The sequence below is a fragment of the Eumetopias jubatus genome, unplaced genomic scaffold (genome assembly GCF_037043125.1).
Source record: "Eumetopias jubatus isolate StellerSeaLion01/CBP00866 unplaced genomic scaffold, mEumJub1_p1.0 scaffold_1, whole genome shotgun sequence".
In the NCBI taxonomy this organism is placed as follows: Eukaryota; Metazoa; Chordata; class Mammalia; order Carnivora; family Otariidae; genus Eumetopias; species Eumetopias jubatus.
The window spans coordinates 85,442,615-85,457,106 of NW_028274807.1; the positions used below are offsets into that span (position 1 = coordinate 85,442,615).

General features: G+C 38.3%; 1 protein-coding gene across 6 annotated transcripts in view; it reads left to right on the forward strand.

Annotated features, from left to right (window-relative positions):
* Positions 1-14,492, forward strand: part of PEX5L (peroxisomal biogenesis factor 5 like) — a 164,142-nt gene that overhangs the window by 83,177 nt on the left and 66,473 nt on the right. For 3 of the 6 annotated variants that reach the window (XM_028100996.1, XM_028100997.1, XM_088025306.1), the window contains 3 exons: positions 3,938-4,132; positions 5,832-5,955; positions 6,870-6,966. In XM_028100996.1, coding sequence (XP_027956797.1) covers positions 3,938-4,132; positions 5,832-5,955; positions 6,870-6,966 — 416 coding nt within the window. The remainder of the gene's footprint in view (positions 1-3,937; positions 4,133-5,831; positions 5,956-6,869; positions 6,967-14,492) is intronic. The other 3 variants (XM_028100999.1, XM_028101001.1, XM_088025316.1) reach the window with 1 other exon arrangement.

Sequence of the window (14,492 nt, forward strand, 5' to 3'; positions counted from 1 at the left end):
AAGTCACCAGTCCTAAAGTCAAGGTGTCTGCAGAGCCACATTCCTTCTGGAGACTCTAAAGGAGAATTTGTCTCCCTGCCTTTTCCAGCTTCCGGGAGTACCTGGAATTCCTTGGCTTGTGTCCCCTTCCTCCCATTCCATCTCTAAAGCCAGCAACGTAGCTTCTTCAAGCCTGTCCCTCTGTCTCTCTCTCTCTCTCTGTCTTTCTCTCTCTCTCTCTCTCTCTCACACACACACACACACACACACACATGCACATACACACATACACACATTTTCACATCCACTGTAAGAAGTGGTTATCACAATGTAGACACACAGATTCCAGAACCCAAACTTTCATATGCCTAAGAGAATCTTTAAAACTGGGTTAAGAAGATCAGCAGAGCAAATATCCCCTTCCACGCCAAGATATGCCCCCTTCAAAGTCCATATGGAACAGTGAGACCCTTTATTTCTAAGTCTTAACTGAAGCACATATGTGTACAACACACAACACACACACACACACACACACACACACACACACTTGCTAAAATGCTATTTGTCTTTCTCCAGAAAGTAAAAGGCTACACCCATCCTTCTATGCTTTTGAAATTGTAGTCCCTAAGGACTCTCTCAGCTTCAAAGCTTACCATTCAACTTCCAAGCTACCCCCTTCATCAACAGGGGAACAAATAGAGCTTTTTGTGTGTGCCAAGCATTTGTTTCACATTTGCTGGGCAAAGAACAAAGGAACAGAGAGCTCAGAACCAACACAGGAAGTGCCCAGGCCAGTCTGGAGAGGCAAAGAATGTTGCTGAGCCAGGTTTGAATTTGCATTTCACTCTTTTAGTAATTCATGTATTCTGAATGGTGAGAAGCAGATATAGAATTAAATTAATACTCACCACTTATTACTCTGTAACAAATGTACTTCCTATATACGAGTAGACAGTCCTATATAATTTGCTTCTAAAAGAAGTATAGGAGCAAGTGACTAATTCCTAATCGTTTGTACAATTAGTAAAAAGACATATATGGCATTCCAGAGACTGTTACCCATTTCCTTCCTTCTATTATAAGGAAATCTTGGTGGGCCTAGAATCTCTGCCAACATAATAGTGGCCTGGAAATTTCTGTTTAAACATTCAAAGAATATGAAATGTGTTACATCCTAGCCTATTTCGGCTGCTTGCCATGCTTAAATTTTAGACACCAAGCCAGGCAGCTTAGCTCTAAAAGCCACTTCTTTCCGCCCCACTTTGAGGTGCTTGCTGGCCCCAAAACACTGCTCATATCTCAGAGCATCTTTGCCCTGGAAAGTGGCTCCCATCTCCTCAGGAAGACTCAGATGAGATAAGCTGATGCTTTCAGGCCATTTTCTGATATATTTACTTCATAGCGTCCTCTGTAGACCAATATCTCTGTCTCATTCTCTGTTTTATTCCTAGTGGTGTTTCTCCTTTCTGTCAATGTACCGGTCTGCTTCTTGCCCAAAATAGGAAAAAAAAAAAAAGAAAAGGCAGGGAGGGAGACTAGGAGGAGCTCAACAAAAAAGAAAGAAAAGCATCACAAATTGGCCACCAAAGAATTTATTGAGTACCTACTGTATGCCTGGCACTTTACACAGTCAATATACAAATTAGATGAGTTAATCTTCATATCATACCTAAACGACTTAACCTGCATTTTTCAGAGGACGAAACTGAAACTCAGTGAAGTCAAGAAACTTACTCAGAGTCACACAGCTAAGCAGTGGTAGAGCTAGGTCTTTCCACTTCCCCATTAACATTCAACCACTGTGATTTGTAATTGAAATCAGAAAACAAGATTATTGAGAATACAGCCTAACAAACTATTTTAAGGATCCTGTAGGGGTGGTTAGCTCATGAGGACAGTGTGGTACTAAAGAAATCCAGATTGTGAGCTCCACTGAGCCCTGACCCCGCCTTGAGTTTAAGCAGGAAGCATACGGAAAGAGTGCTGAGATATCAACAAAAATCCATTCCTGACCAAGAGGATAAGCCAAGAGGTCAGAGAGGAGGAATGGTGCAGTCATAGTTGTGGATGGTGCCAGAAAGTGTTAACACCAGGATTTCTCTGTCACTTTGTTGACTTTCCTAAACTATCTGGGTTAAGAGATCCCAGGCCAGGAAGCCACCAGGCCAGGCCAGAAGCCAGCTCTCAGGTGCTTGAGCTGGTGGAGAGGCAGGGCTGGAGGGACCTTCCCTAATTGAAATTTTCCATTTCTCACGATGAGCTAGTCATACCCTGGTGACTTGCACTGTAAGAGAAAGAAAGATGAAGAGTTACAAAGCTTGCCTTTTGCATTCTCATTTGCCTACTTTACATCTGAACAAATTATTTCTGCCTTCATTAGCGTATGTAATACAATGTAATCAACCTGCTAGGAAGTTAAAGTGTAGCCATTTTATGGTTTGTTACACTGAAATTTAAATTTGCATATTAAGCAGCAAAGGCATTAACATGTGTACCTATTCATCAGCTCTGGATTGTAAAATACTTCTCTGGTGTGAGCCCAAATAGCAAGCCATTTTCTGATTGAACTGCTTAATTAAATAAAAGATGATTAGCAGCATCCCTTTATATCCTGTATACTTTAGTAGTTCGAAATTTAAAACACAAAGACATTAGAAACTTTTCCAAATCTTCCTCATAACTGTTTTGCAAACATATCTCTGAATATGGTAGACTCATCTCTGGAAAAACGGTGCTGTAAAATATATCTCTCTATAAATAAGGCAAAGCAATAAAGTAAATAGTACCTGAATTCATATTCGATTTTATTATTTTAATTTTACTTAAACTTTCATCACTGGTGAGGCTGGTCTAAGTCGTATTTTGTGCACTGTGCCAAAATAAAGGAAAACAGCAAACTTTTTAGTCTAAATGCAGACCATCTTTAGAAATCATTGGTGAGCTAAGTTAATTTGATACTTCTTTTTTTCATTAGTTTTTGATGTAGTGTTCCATGACTCATTATTTGTATATAACACCCAGTGCTCATCGCAATATGTGCCCTCCTCAATACCCATCACCAGGCTAACCCATCCTCCACCCCCCTTCCTTCTGAAACCCTCAGTTTGTTTCCCAGGGTCTGTAGTCTCTCATGATTTGTCTCCCCCTCTGATTTCCTCACCTTCATTTTTCCCTTCCTTCTCCTAATGTCTTCCATGCTGTTTCTTATGTTCCACATATGAGTGAAACCATATGATAATTGTCTTTCTCTGCTTGACTTATTTCACTTAGCATAATCCCCTCCAGTTCCATCCATGTCAGTGCAAATGGTGGGTATTCATCCTTTCTGATGGCTGAGTAATATTCCATTGTATATATGGACCACATCTTTACCCATTCGAAATGGGCAGAAAACATGAACAGACACTTCTTCAAAGAAGACATACGAATGGCTAATAGACACATGAAAAAATGTTCAACATCATTAGCCATCAGGGAAATTTCAAATCAAAACCACACTGAGATACCACCTAACACCAGTTAGAATGGCAAAAATTAACAAGGCAGGAAACAACAAATGTTGGAGAGGATGTGGAGAAAGGGAAACCCTCTTACACTGTTGGTGGGAATGCAAGATGGTGCAGCCACTTTGGAAAACAGTATGGAGGAGGTTCCTCAAAAAGTTAAAAATAGAGCTACCCTATGACCCAGCAATTGCACTACTGGGTATTTACCCCAAAGATACAGAGGTAGTAAAAAGAAGGGGCACGTACCCCCCAGTGTTCATAGCAGCAATGTCCACAATAGCCAAACTGTGGAAGGAACTGAGATGCCTTTCAACAGACAAATGGGTAATTTGATACTTCTAACCTACACTACAACCACAAAATCCTTCAGCACCCGACTGAAACTTATTTTTAAAAAATAACTTCAGAGCAGTGAGTGAGTTTATCTTAACCTTTTCCATCTCTGATAGTATTGACCACAGGCTTAGATCTCCTTGACCTGAGTGAACCCGTCTCTCAAACCCAAACCAAAGCCAAGAAGTTGGAGGCCTCATCAAAAACCTCATCCCTCAAGAAAAAGGCTGATGGATCTGATCTCATCAGTGCAGATGCTGAGCAGAGAGCCCAGCCTCTCCGAGGCCCAGAGACATCATCCTTAGATTTAGGTAAGGTAATAGCATATGTCAGCTGCTGCTGGCCCTTGCCTTAATACAAGGAAGTTCAACAAATGACATGAAAACCATGGGCAAAGGAGTAGAAAAGATTAATTCCATGAAGGAATATGGGCAGCGCATACTTCTTTTGTGCTTGAATTAAATAGCATTTGGGGAGCTCAGTTTTGTATAACTATGTGGGTCCATTCATTTATTTATTCAACCTACCTGTGTTGAATTCTTGACAGATGGCAGGTGCCCTATGAGGCACTGGAGTTACAAGTAAGAATGAGACATGAATCTTGCTCTCTAGGAGCATTTAGTCTACAGTGGGAGATAGCCAGTCAAGAGACAGAAAAAGAGAGAGGGATAGAACAGCTTTAACACAAGGTCCAGGAACAGCCAGCCAGAACATGTAACATGCATGGGGATATATCTGATACAAGAATAACAGCTACCATTTATTGATGGCTTATCACGTCCAGGACTATGCTACATGATTCACATGCATTAGCCCATTAATTCAGCGAAAACTTAAAATTTAAATAACTTGCCCAAGATCTCAGTTAGTATGAGGAAGACCTAGAATCTGAGCATGTTCTGATTAACTTCCAAAAGCCCATACTTTTATCTACCATCCATCTTCCTGAGAAAGGAGAGCTTAGCTTCATCTCGTGGAACCAATCAAATTATGGTCTCCTTTCTCAGGAGAAAGAAAAGTGGCAGATAATTCAGAAAGCCAAGGGCAACATGTCCCCTCTCCCCTGCCATGTCCCTCTCCAAGGCCTGTCTCTTTAGAGGAAATCTTTATAACTATCTCCAATACTTCCTCACTATCAATGTGTTCTAGGTTTTTTTCAGTTGTACAGATGAATAATGAAATTTACACACTTATATAAGGATATATTATTAAATGCATTACAATATAACACAATAAACTTAAAAGTGAAACTTTCATTTCTCTCCTTTTGAGAAAATGTCCTGTGAAGAAGTCATAAAAATACTTAAAGAACTTTGGAGGACACCAACTGCAAACCTATCTTTTTAGAAATGAAAAAACTGGCCCCCAAAGTTGTTTAAGTGATTTATTTACAGTCACACACCTGTTAATGAGAGCAAACCCAGCCAAATTCCTTATCTGTAAGAATTAAACCACAGGGAGAAAATGGTTCTAGCATTCTCTTGGCTTTCTCCATCGCCTCCTTTCTATTCCCATTATTCATTCCCTCGTTTGATGAAAAATTAAGCAGTTTTACAGAAGCTGTGAAAAGTGTTCCACTTCCTTCTCACCTCTTTTTAACAGTGAGGTTCATCTCTTTAAACAGAATTTCTTTCTAGAAACATGCCAGAAGTGCCTCAAAGCCACCTCCTTAGCTGGAGGCAGCTAGGATAGTACTCCGTATGTTCATTCCCATGGGTTTCCATGGATTTAGACACAGAATTCAGAATGCACATAGTTCTTGAAATAAATTCAGGTAAACAATTTGATTGTTTAACTAAAAGCAATCCAATTTCTTTTACTAGGTCTCATTTTTATTTAGCTAAACATGTTTTAATTGATTTTCATGAATCTTAAAAAGTTGGTCTTGGGTTTAGGAGCATCAGCTGAGTGAAGTTCACTTATATAAGACTTCTGAATCTTTATTTCTCTTCTTCTCTCTGCACCTCATAATCCACTGTCCCCATTACCCCTTTCCTATCTCCTTCACAGACATTCAAACACAACTGGAAAAATGGGATGATGTTAAGTTTCATGGAGATCGAAATAGCAAAGGGCATCCAATGGCAGAGAGAAAATCATGCTCATCTAGAACTGGATCAAAAGAACTCTTATGGTAAGATATTTTAATATCAGAAAATAGCTAATGGTGTGTCAGCTGTATGGGTATTTCTCCTGGGTGCTGAAATAGCCAATGAGTTAAGTCAATCCAAATACTTGGTGCCATATATAATTATGTATCAATGTTAATTGTTATGGCTTCTAAAACTAAGTATTTCATCTGAATTGTCAAAAATTAAGCCAAAAATGATTTGGGTAGACTCATAATTCAGTATTCAATATTTGTTCAGTATTTGTTGATAATTATTTGAATGTGTAACTGAGCTGATCAATAAAAATAGGTTCATACATGTATGTACATATATGGGCATATTCAATATATTACATAAATGGTAGTTAAAGTAAATGTTTCTGGTTCCACAGGTCACCTTTTCTGACTATCTTAATCATCACTGTCAGATTAATGAACTAATTGAGAATAACCTGTGGATACCCATGAAAAAAATTGGCTACCTGAATTTTACCATGCTTTTCGAGCTTCCTAAAGGGCAGCATGTCTCATTCTTCTGTTGCCCCTTGCACAGCTCCATTTATTATGACATTTCAAGTTCTATATAAAGATCAAATCACACCAGGAACACTTTGTGAGATGCTCCCCTCCCCAAAACACAATGCTTTCAATAAAGCAGAACTGTTGGTAACAAAACTGGGATTCCATTTATTTACTGTTTGTACATAATTGAACCGAATTCTAAATCAGAGATAATTACAGTTAGCACATTGCAACCCCTTAAATTTCAAAAGTGGTCATTGTAATAAAATTATTATAGAAGTTATCTTTTTCATCAAAATTCTGATAAGAGCTTTGTTATCATGGCTCTCAAAGATTCAAATGAACTAGGTTTCTTGACTGGTTTTCTAGCTGAGTTTGTTTCTTGGTATGCATTGATCTTTATTCATCCTCTATAGGTCCTCAGAGCACAGATCTCAACCAGAACTAAGCAGTGGGAAAAGTGCCCTGAACTCCGAGTCGGCTTCCGAGTTGGAATTAGTGCCTCCAACACAGGTAAAAAAAAAAAGAGAGAGAGAGAGAGAGAGACATTCCTTAATGAACCCACCTTTTTTTACTTTTTTTTTTAATTTAGAGAGAGAGTGTGTGTGCGAGTGGGGGTGGGGGGCAGGGGGAGAAAGAGAATCCCAAGCAGGCTCCACACCCAGCAAGAAGCCCAAATGGGGGCTCGACCTCACAACCCCGAGATCATGCCTGGAGCCAAAATCAAGAGTGTGATGCCCAACCGACTGAGCCACCCAGGCATCCCAAACCCACCTTTTCTAATAGATAATTTATATCTTAAATATTTTATTTAGATTTTCACAAAAATTTTGAAGTATTTTTCTATATTCTGTATTTCATATGCTTTCTCACTCAATAATCTGTCTTGAAGCTTGAGATAACTGATGATATATATTTTTTATACATATATATTTGGCTAGTTAACTGATGATAAATATATATATATATTTGGCTAGAACATGTCTTAATGAAATCACTATATATTTAGCACTTTTTCTTTTTTCTACCATTTACTGTTCCATCATTTTGCAATACAAAATCTCTCCTACTCCAGTATTAGCAATATTTATACAACAGGCAAACACCAAGAAGAGGAACTTACATATTAAGTGCTCATTCACATGTATGCCCTGTGGACCCAGGTGCTTACATATCAGGATCCTGACTGTCATATTAAAATAAATTTTACATTAAGGAATAAATAATTACAGTATTAGCAGTAGTGATAAGAGCAACCATTTGTGAGTAGCCACTAAGTATTAGGGACTTTACTATGTGCTTTTCATATGTTATATCTAATACTCAAATAATCCTATGAATTATTATTATACTCATTTTTTTATTTTTTTTAAGATTTTATTTATTTATTTGACAGAGAGGGACACAGCGAGAGAGGGAACACAAGCAGGGGGAGCGAGAGAGGGAGAAGCAGGCTTCCCGCAGAGCAGGAAGCCCAACATGGGGCTCGATCCCAGGACCCCGGGATCACGACCTGAGCTGAAGTCAGATGCTTAAAGACTGAGCCACCTAGGCGCCCCTATCCTCACTTTTTTAAAGATTTTGTTTATTTATTTATTTATTTATTTATTTATTTATTTATTTATTTAAGAGAGAGAGCACAAACAGGGGACGGGGCAGAGGGAAACAGAGGAGCAGACTTCCTGTTGAGCAGGGAGCCCGATGCGGGGCTCAATCCCAGGACCCTGGGATCATGACTTGAGCCGAAGGCAGATGCTTAACTGACTGAGCCACCCAGGCACCCCTTATTAGCCTCATTTTAAGGTCCTTTAAAAAGTTTTGGTGAAGTCAAAATCTTTTTTCTGGAGTACCCAACTAATCACTGGTGGAAGAATGGCATGAACCAGACCTGCCTGTCCACTGCTTGACCCTGAACTCCAGTGTAACTGGCTTGTCTATAACTAATTATCTCCTTTGGGTAAGACTGTCAAGAAGGCCAAAGTCAGTCTCAATTTTTTTATTCGCTCAAACACTTTATAAGGGTACAGCCTTGATCTAAAACCACAAAGCTCTCTGAAGAAATGTGTCCACATTTATGCAGTCTACAATCTAGTTGAAAATAAGTGAGATGAAGTGAGCAAGAAAAATTTTCTTGAGTCTACTAAATCAGATATTGAAACTAAGAGAGAAGATATGTTATCTGAGGTGAAGTAAAGGGTTAATTATGATAATAGCAAATATTACTGAGTGCTATGATAAAGTCTTCTAATACATGTTAGCTCATTTGATCCTTACAAATGTCTGTATGAGGTAAGTTTATTTATTGCCCCTATTTTGTAGATGGGAAACTAAGGCACAGTGACATTAAGAAAATTGTCTATGCACCCAGAACCAGTATGTGGCATAGAGAAGGAGGACACACACAGATAGGAAATGTTGCGGAAATGGAAGTCCTCTGGAAACTTTTCTAGGCCACTAAGAGAACTGCCCCCCTCCCCATTTCTGGAATAACTGGAGAGGGGTGGACATTACTGCTCCTAGGACTCTGCTGGAAGACAAGTCAACTCACTTCCAGAACAAATAACCCTGGGAAGCTTAATGAATTGTAAATGTAGCATGAAAATATACTTTCATCCTCTGTGTTCATTCTAAATGTATCTTTTTTTTAATTGATAACATTTATTAGAGAAACATTTCTTGTTAAGTGCTTAGAGATTTAGATTCAGCTAAAGCAATTGGTACTGTTTCATAACCTGGATCCTTGGAACAATTTAATGTAGCAATAGAACATTTGTTTTTTCAGCAGGGGGAGATTTGGCACAGGTGGGCTGTTCTACACAATGCTGGAGGGGCAGAGGATCAGCTGGGGTCCTCGGTTGCTGTGGAGACCCACAATGCATTTATCTTATTATTCTCCTGCTGGTTGTCTGATTTCATCCCACCACATTGTCCTTCCACATGCCCACTGGTGTGCCTTTAAGCAAACACATCGTGCTCTGGACAATTTGTGTGAGATTCCCAATATTGTCATCCAAAACACAGTTTAAAGTGCACTGTGACAGTTCTCTGTCTAGATAAATTGTAATGAATCCTTTAGAGGGTTACCAATTATTTGTAAAGAATTTGTCACTTAATTTGCTTTTTTAAAAACATTGCATGTTGAGGCACCTGGGTGATTCCATTGGTTAAGCCTCTGACTCTTGGTTTTGGCTCAGGTCGTGATCTCAGGGTCATGGGGTCGAGCCCCACGTCCGGCTCCACGCTCAGCTTGGAGTCTACTTGATAGTCTTTATTGGTCCCCCTCTGTTCCTCCCCTTGCTCACGTTCTCTCCAAAATAAATAAGTAAAAAATTTTTTAAAAACACTACACAGTATGTTTATTAAGATTTGCCTAAACTAAGAAAATTCACAATTCCCTAGTTTTAAGTCCAGTCTATGGTTTAATTAGGACAATATAATGAATTGGAAATTTAATTATTTAAAATACTAAATCACTCAAATAAAACAGCAAGAGAATAGACTGATTAATTGTAATAAAAGACAGAAAGGTGTTTTTACTGTTACAAACATACTGCCCTTAAAAATATATGATCTCTCTAGGTAGATAAGATGATGAAGGTGGTATAAAAATTCAACTTAAAACTGGCTTGCAGGGAAGCCTGGGTGGCTCAGTCGGTTAAGTGTCTGCCTGCGGCTCAGGTCATGATCCTGGGATTGAGCCCCGCATCAGGCTCCCTGCTCAGCAGGGAGTCCACTTCTCCCTCTGCCCCTTTCCCCTACTTATGCTTGCGCTTTCTCTCTCTCAACTAAATAAATAAAATCTTTTAAAAATAAAATAAAATAAAAGTGGCTTGCAAACTATTCAAGTAAACAACTTCAGCTTACCAAAACTTGTCACTGCTCCACTATCACACAGATGGCTCATGGGAAAATCAAGGAAATGTTTTCTTCTCTCTCAAGCCAACATAAACTATCTCGGGTGCAATAGGTGAGGAGCTATTTACAAGCCTTATTTAAAAATCACATTTCAAAAAAAAATCATATTTCAGAATCACAAAGAAAATGGAGTGAATTCCTGTTAGCCCATTTTCTTTTCAAGATGGAGAAAAGGAAAAATGTAGTCTAGTCCTCTTTCAAATAGTGTTTTAAATACACTAATCAGAGTGGCAGGAGATTATAATAAATCATATAATCTCTATGTACTTAAGAATAAAGTTTCTTGACACTTTTGCAACTCTGTAATTAATATTCCCTGGAGTTAATCGTTTAAAGGAATCGTACAATCTGAAAAATTAGAAAACATTTGAAGAGTTGAAGAAAAATACAAGTAATGATATAAAATGAGCTTTTTCTAATATATGGGTTGAGATAGTGGTGAGGCAAAAGAAAATGAATCCAGCTTTTGCTGGAAAGTGATGGTTCAAACATTTCTTTGTCCCGTCTGGACACTGGAAGGAAAGCTCCAAGACAGGTTCTTGCCAACCTAAGTTGGACTTAATGAGAAGGTGCAGGAACCAGGCTCTCTAGTATGTGGTCATAGTCATGCAACTCTCTGATTTTGCTGACTTTGGCACAGCAAATGATTCTTTCCATACTGTCATAATTCCATCAAGTTGGCAGCATCCCAAACCAGAACAATTGAGACTTTAAGATATAAGTGCAGATATGTTTTCTAAATTTTTAAAGGAGCCCAATAAAAGAAAGGCATGCTGATACTTGGCCAATTACATACTTCATGCATATAATAGGAGGTATTTCTAAGACATTTTTGAAATTCTCACAATAATCTTGGGAATTAATATCTCTGTTTCTCACATGAGAAATTCATCTTAGAGAGAATTAGCTAAGGGGCAGAAAAGCCAGGACTCAAATCATACCCATCAGCTTCTAAAGCCCCTGTTTTTAACCACATACCACTTCATATCGGCCTCATCAAACTTATTCACCTGAGAGAACTCACAGACCATCTATTTCCCTTCTCATTGCAAACCCTGATTAGTACTTACATTTCTAGGATTAATATGAGTTAAGTGATTTTAAAGAGTATCACTTTCTTCCAGAAACACTGTAAGATAAATTAGGACTGTTGTCAGATCTTCAGCCATACACAATTTTGTGCCTCCCCTCCCAGATTCCTTCTGAACCTCTAACTCTTTGAAATACTGACGGCTTGCATTTCATTCTATTTCAGTTCAGCAAATGTGATTGAATGTCTACTATCCACAAGCCATAAGTGAAGCAGTGAAAAGGTTAGAAAGAGGAATTCAATTATAAGAAGTATCAAGACCTTTATGTCTATTAGAAACAATTAGACAGTACACTTTCTAATACAATTTTGCTTGTTGGAAGATAGTACAAGAGCCACATCGACATCCTTTTTCCCTTCCTGACCGTACGCAGTGGGCTACCAATGAGGAAAGAAGCAAGCAAAGACAGAAGGAAGGAGCAAAGGAAAGGCAGCAGGGCAAGAACCACGGGAAGGCAAGGAGGAAGGAAAGAAATCTGAAAGATCACTTTCAGGATAGTAGGCAATCTGCACACAGTAGGTACTCAACAAATACTTGTTGAAGTGGAAAAATAAGAGAATACTAACAAAAAGGAGAAACAACAACACTTGTCAAATTTAACAATTTGAAAGTAGTGGCTAATTAATAGTTAACTAAAAGACAGATAAAAATAAAAATAAAATGACAAGATTTTATTCTTTTATCATTTTTGAAGCTAGTTTCACAAATAATTTTTAGTTATGCATGGTAATGGACTGTCCATCTCTTTTCAAAATCAGCACTGATTTGCTTTGATGTTCTACAACATAGAATTTCATAGTAGGGGCGTCTGGGTGGCTCAGTTGGTTGGGCGACTGCCTTCGGCTCAGGTCATGATCCTGGAGTCCCAGGATCGAGTCCCGCATCGGGCTCCCTGCTCAGCAGGGAGTCTGCTTCTCCCTCTGACCTTCCCCCCCTCATGTACTCTCTCTCTCTCTCAAATAAATAAATAAAAAATTTAAAAATTAAATTAAAAAAAGTGTTTAAAAAAAAAGAATTTCATAGTAGGATGGAGATGGGAACCATATGCTACCCACCTTGCACAAAGCTCTAGGAATTTGCTCTTTGACACATAAGGTACAACTTTTTTGTGCACATTCAACAATAAATGTCTGTGGACTGATTAAGAAAAAAAAAATCATGACCCGCTCAAAGAGGCACGAGTTTATCCGTACTATATAAGAATTCAACCAGTCTGCATTAACCACTAAACAAAAGTGCTCTAAACACAAATAATTTTTATTTTTTTGAAGATTTTATTTATTTATTTGACAGATAATTTTTAAATGAATTTCTAAAGTCACACCTAATAAGTGCTAACCAGAAAGATGACAAAAGCCAAATTTTATAGCACTTACTGTGTACTGAGCATTTTGTGTGTGTATTTACATGAGTTATTGTACTTGATTCTTATACAGACTCAGTAAGTGACTATATACTTTGCAGATATGAATACTGGGGATTATAGAGATTAAGTAATTTGTCCAAGGTCACCAGTTACTATTAAATCCAATCAGGATTTGGCCCTAGGCAGTCTGACTCCAAAGATTATGCTTTTAATTACCGTGTTACATTGTTACCCAAAGTCTGCTAGTTGTTACATTTTTCTTTTCTATAGTTAAGCAGCACCCTTTTCCCCATCAATCTCTTCTGAAAAGATAATGAGCTTTTTAAACATGTGTTTTGGTGGGAGACCTCCAGCAGTAATGTAAAGGTAATTGTATAAGGGGTTATGAAGGACTGACATTGAAGTTAGCCAACAGAGTTATTATGCTAGCACAACCACAGCCACAAATACAGTAATTTTCAAATCATAACTTTGATCACAATCATAATTTTGAATAGAGACGTTAAAACAATATTCTTGAAGTTATTCTTCTTATCTTTCGCCTAGTGCTTATCATTCAGAACAATCAACAACTGAGAGAACAAAATGCTTTCTTCTTCAGAGAATGTAATACCCTAAAATCCAATTAGCTTAAACCAATTAAAAGGGCTGTTTTTAAAGCCAAGGCCCTTCCAGGAGGTTGCTGTAACCGTAGAGCATTTTTCAAAATCATGCAATGAAGCAAAGAAATGCCTACATCAGAGTAGGCATTTGTGAAGTCCAGAGTTCCACTTGCAAACACATGATGTCAACATCTAATCAGAAGCTCTCAGAGTGAGGTCCCTCCCTTGGCAGTATCAGCATCACCTGGGAACTTGTTAGAAATACAGATTCTGGGCCCCCACTCCCACACCTGCACCTACTGAAGCAGAAACCCCAGGCGTGGCGTGCAGCAATCTGTTTGGACGAGATTTCCAAATGCTTCTGATGCCCACTCAACGCTTGAGAACTACTAGACTAATACAGCCACTGTGATACCGTAACAGCCACGACTCAAATGTATGGCTCTAATTGTCTTGCTTACCACTCCTCCGGTTAAGTACTAAGCAATATATACAGTTCACCAGCATTGCTTATATATGGTCTCCCGTATTCCAGTCTTCGCTTATAATGAAATTAGATGTTAAAAAAAAAAGTCTTGGCTGAAAGGAAGTTTGTTTTTACTATGTGTTACAATCTGTACTTCATCCTCAATCCTAAACCAGTATATCTGGGTGTGCTACTAAGTTGCTGAAAAGTTTCAGAATCTTTTCAGTGGCCTGTTACTCTTGGCTTGGAAACTGCCTTTGTTTACATTCAGTGTGTTCCTATATTTTATAACATTTATCTTAGCTTCCTTGGACAAAATAAATGGCTTTCAAATGTGAGGTAGACAACATTTGTCTTAGTAATAACTTAAGGCCTTTCTAACAATGTGGGAAATAGCACTTACCTAAATAGTAATTGTTCTACCAAAATAAAAGTTCATTTGCACAGTAAGATTCTATTTACACTTGGTGTTTTAAGTGGCAAAGAGAATATGACTGTTAAGTGTCAAATCCTGAGAGAGATTTTTGCCTCTTCTTCCTGATATATGGTGCCCTTTGCATCCTGTGATTCATAACCCACTTGGGTTGTGAAACATTGAT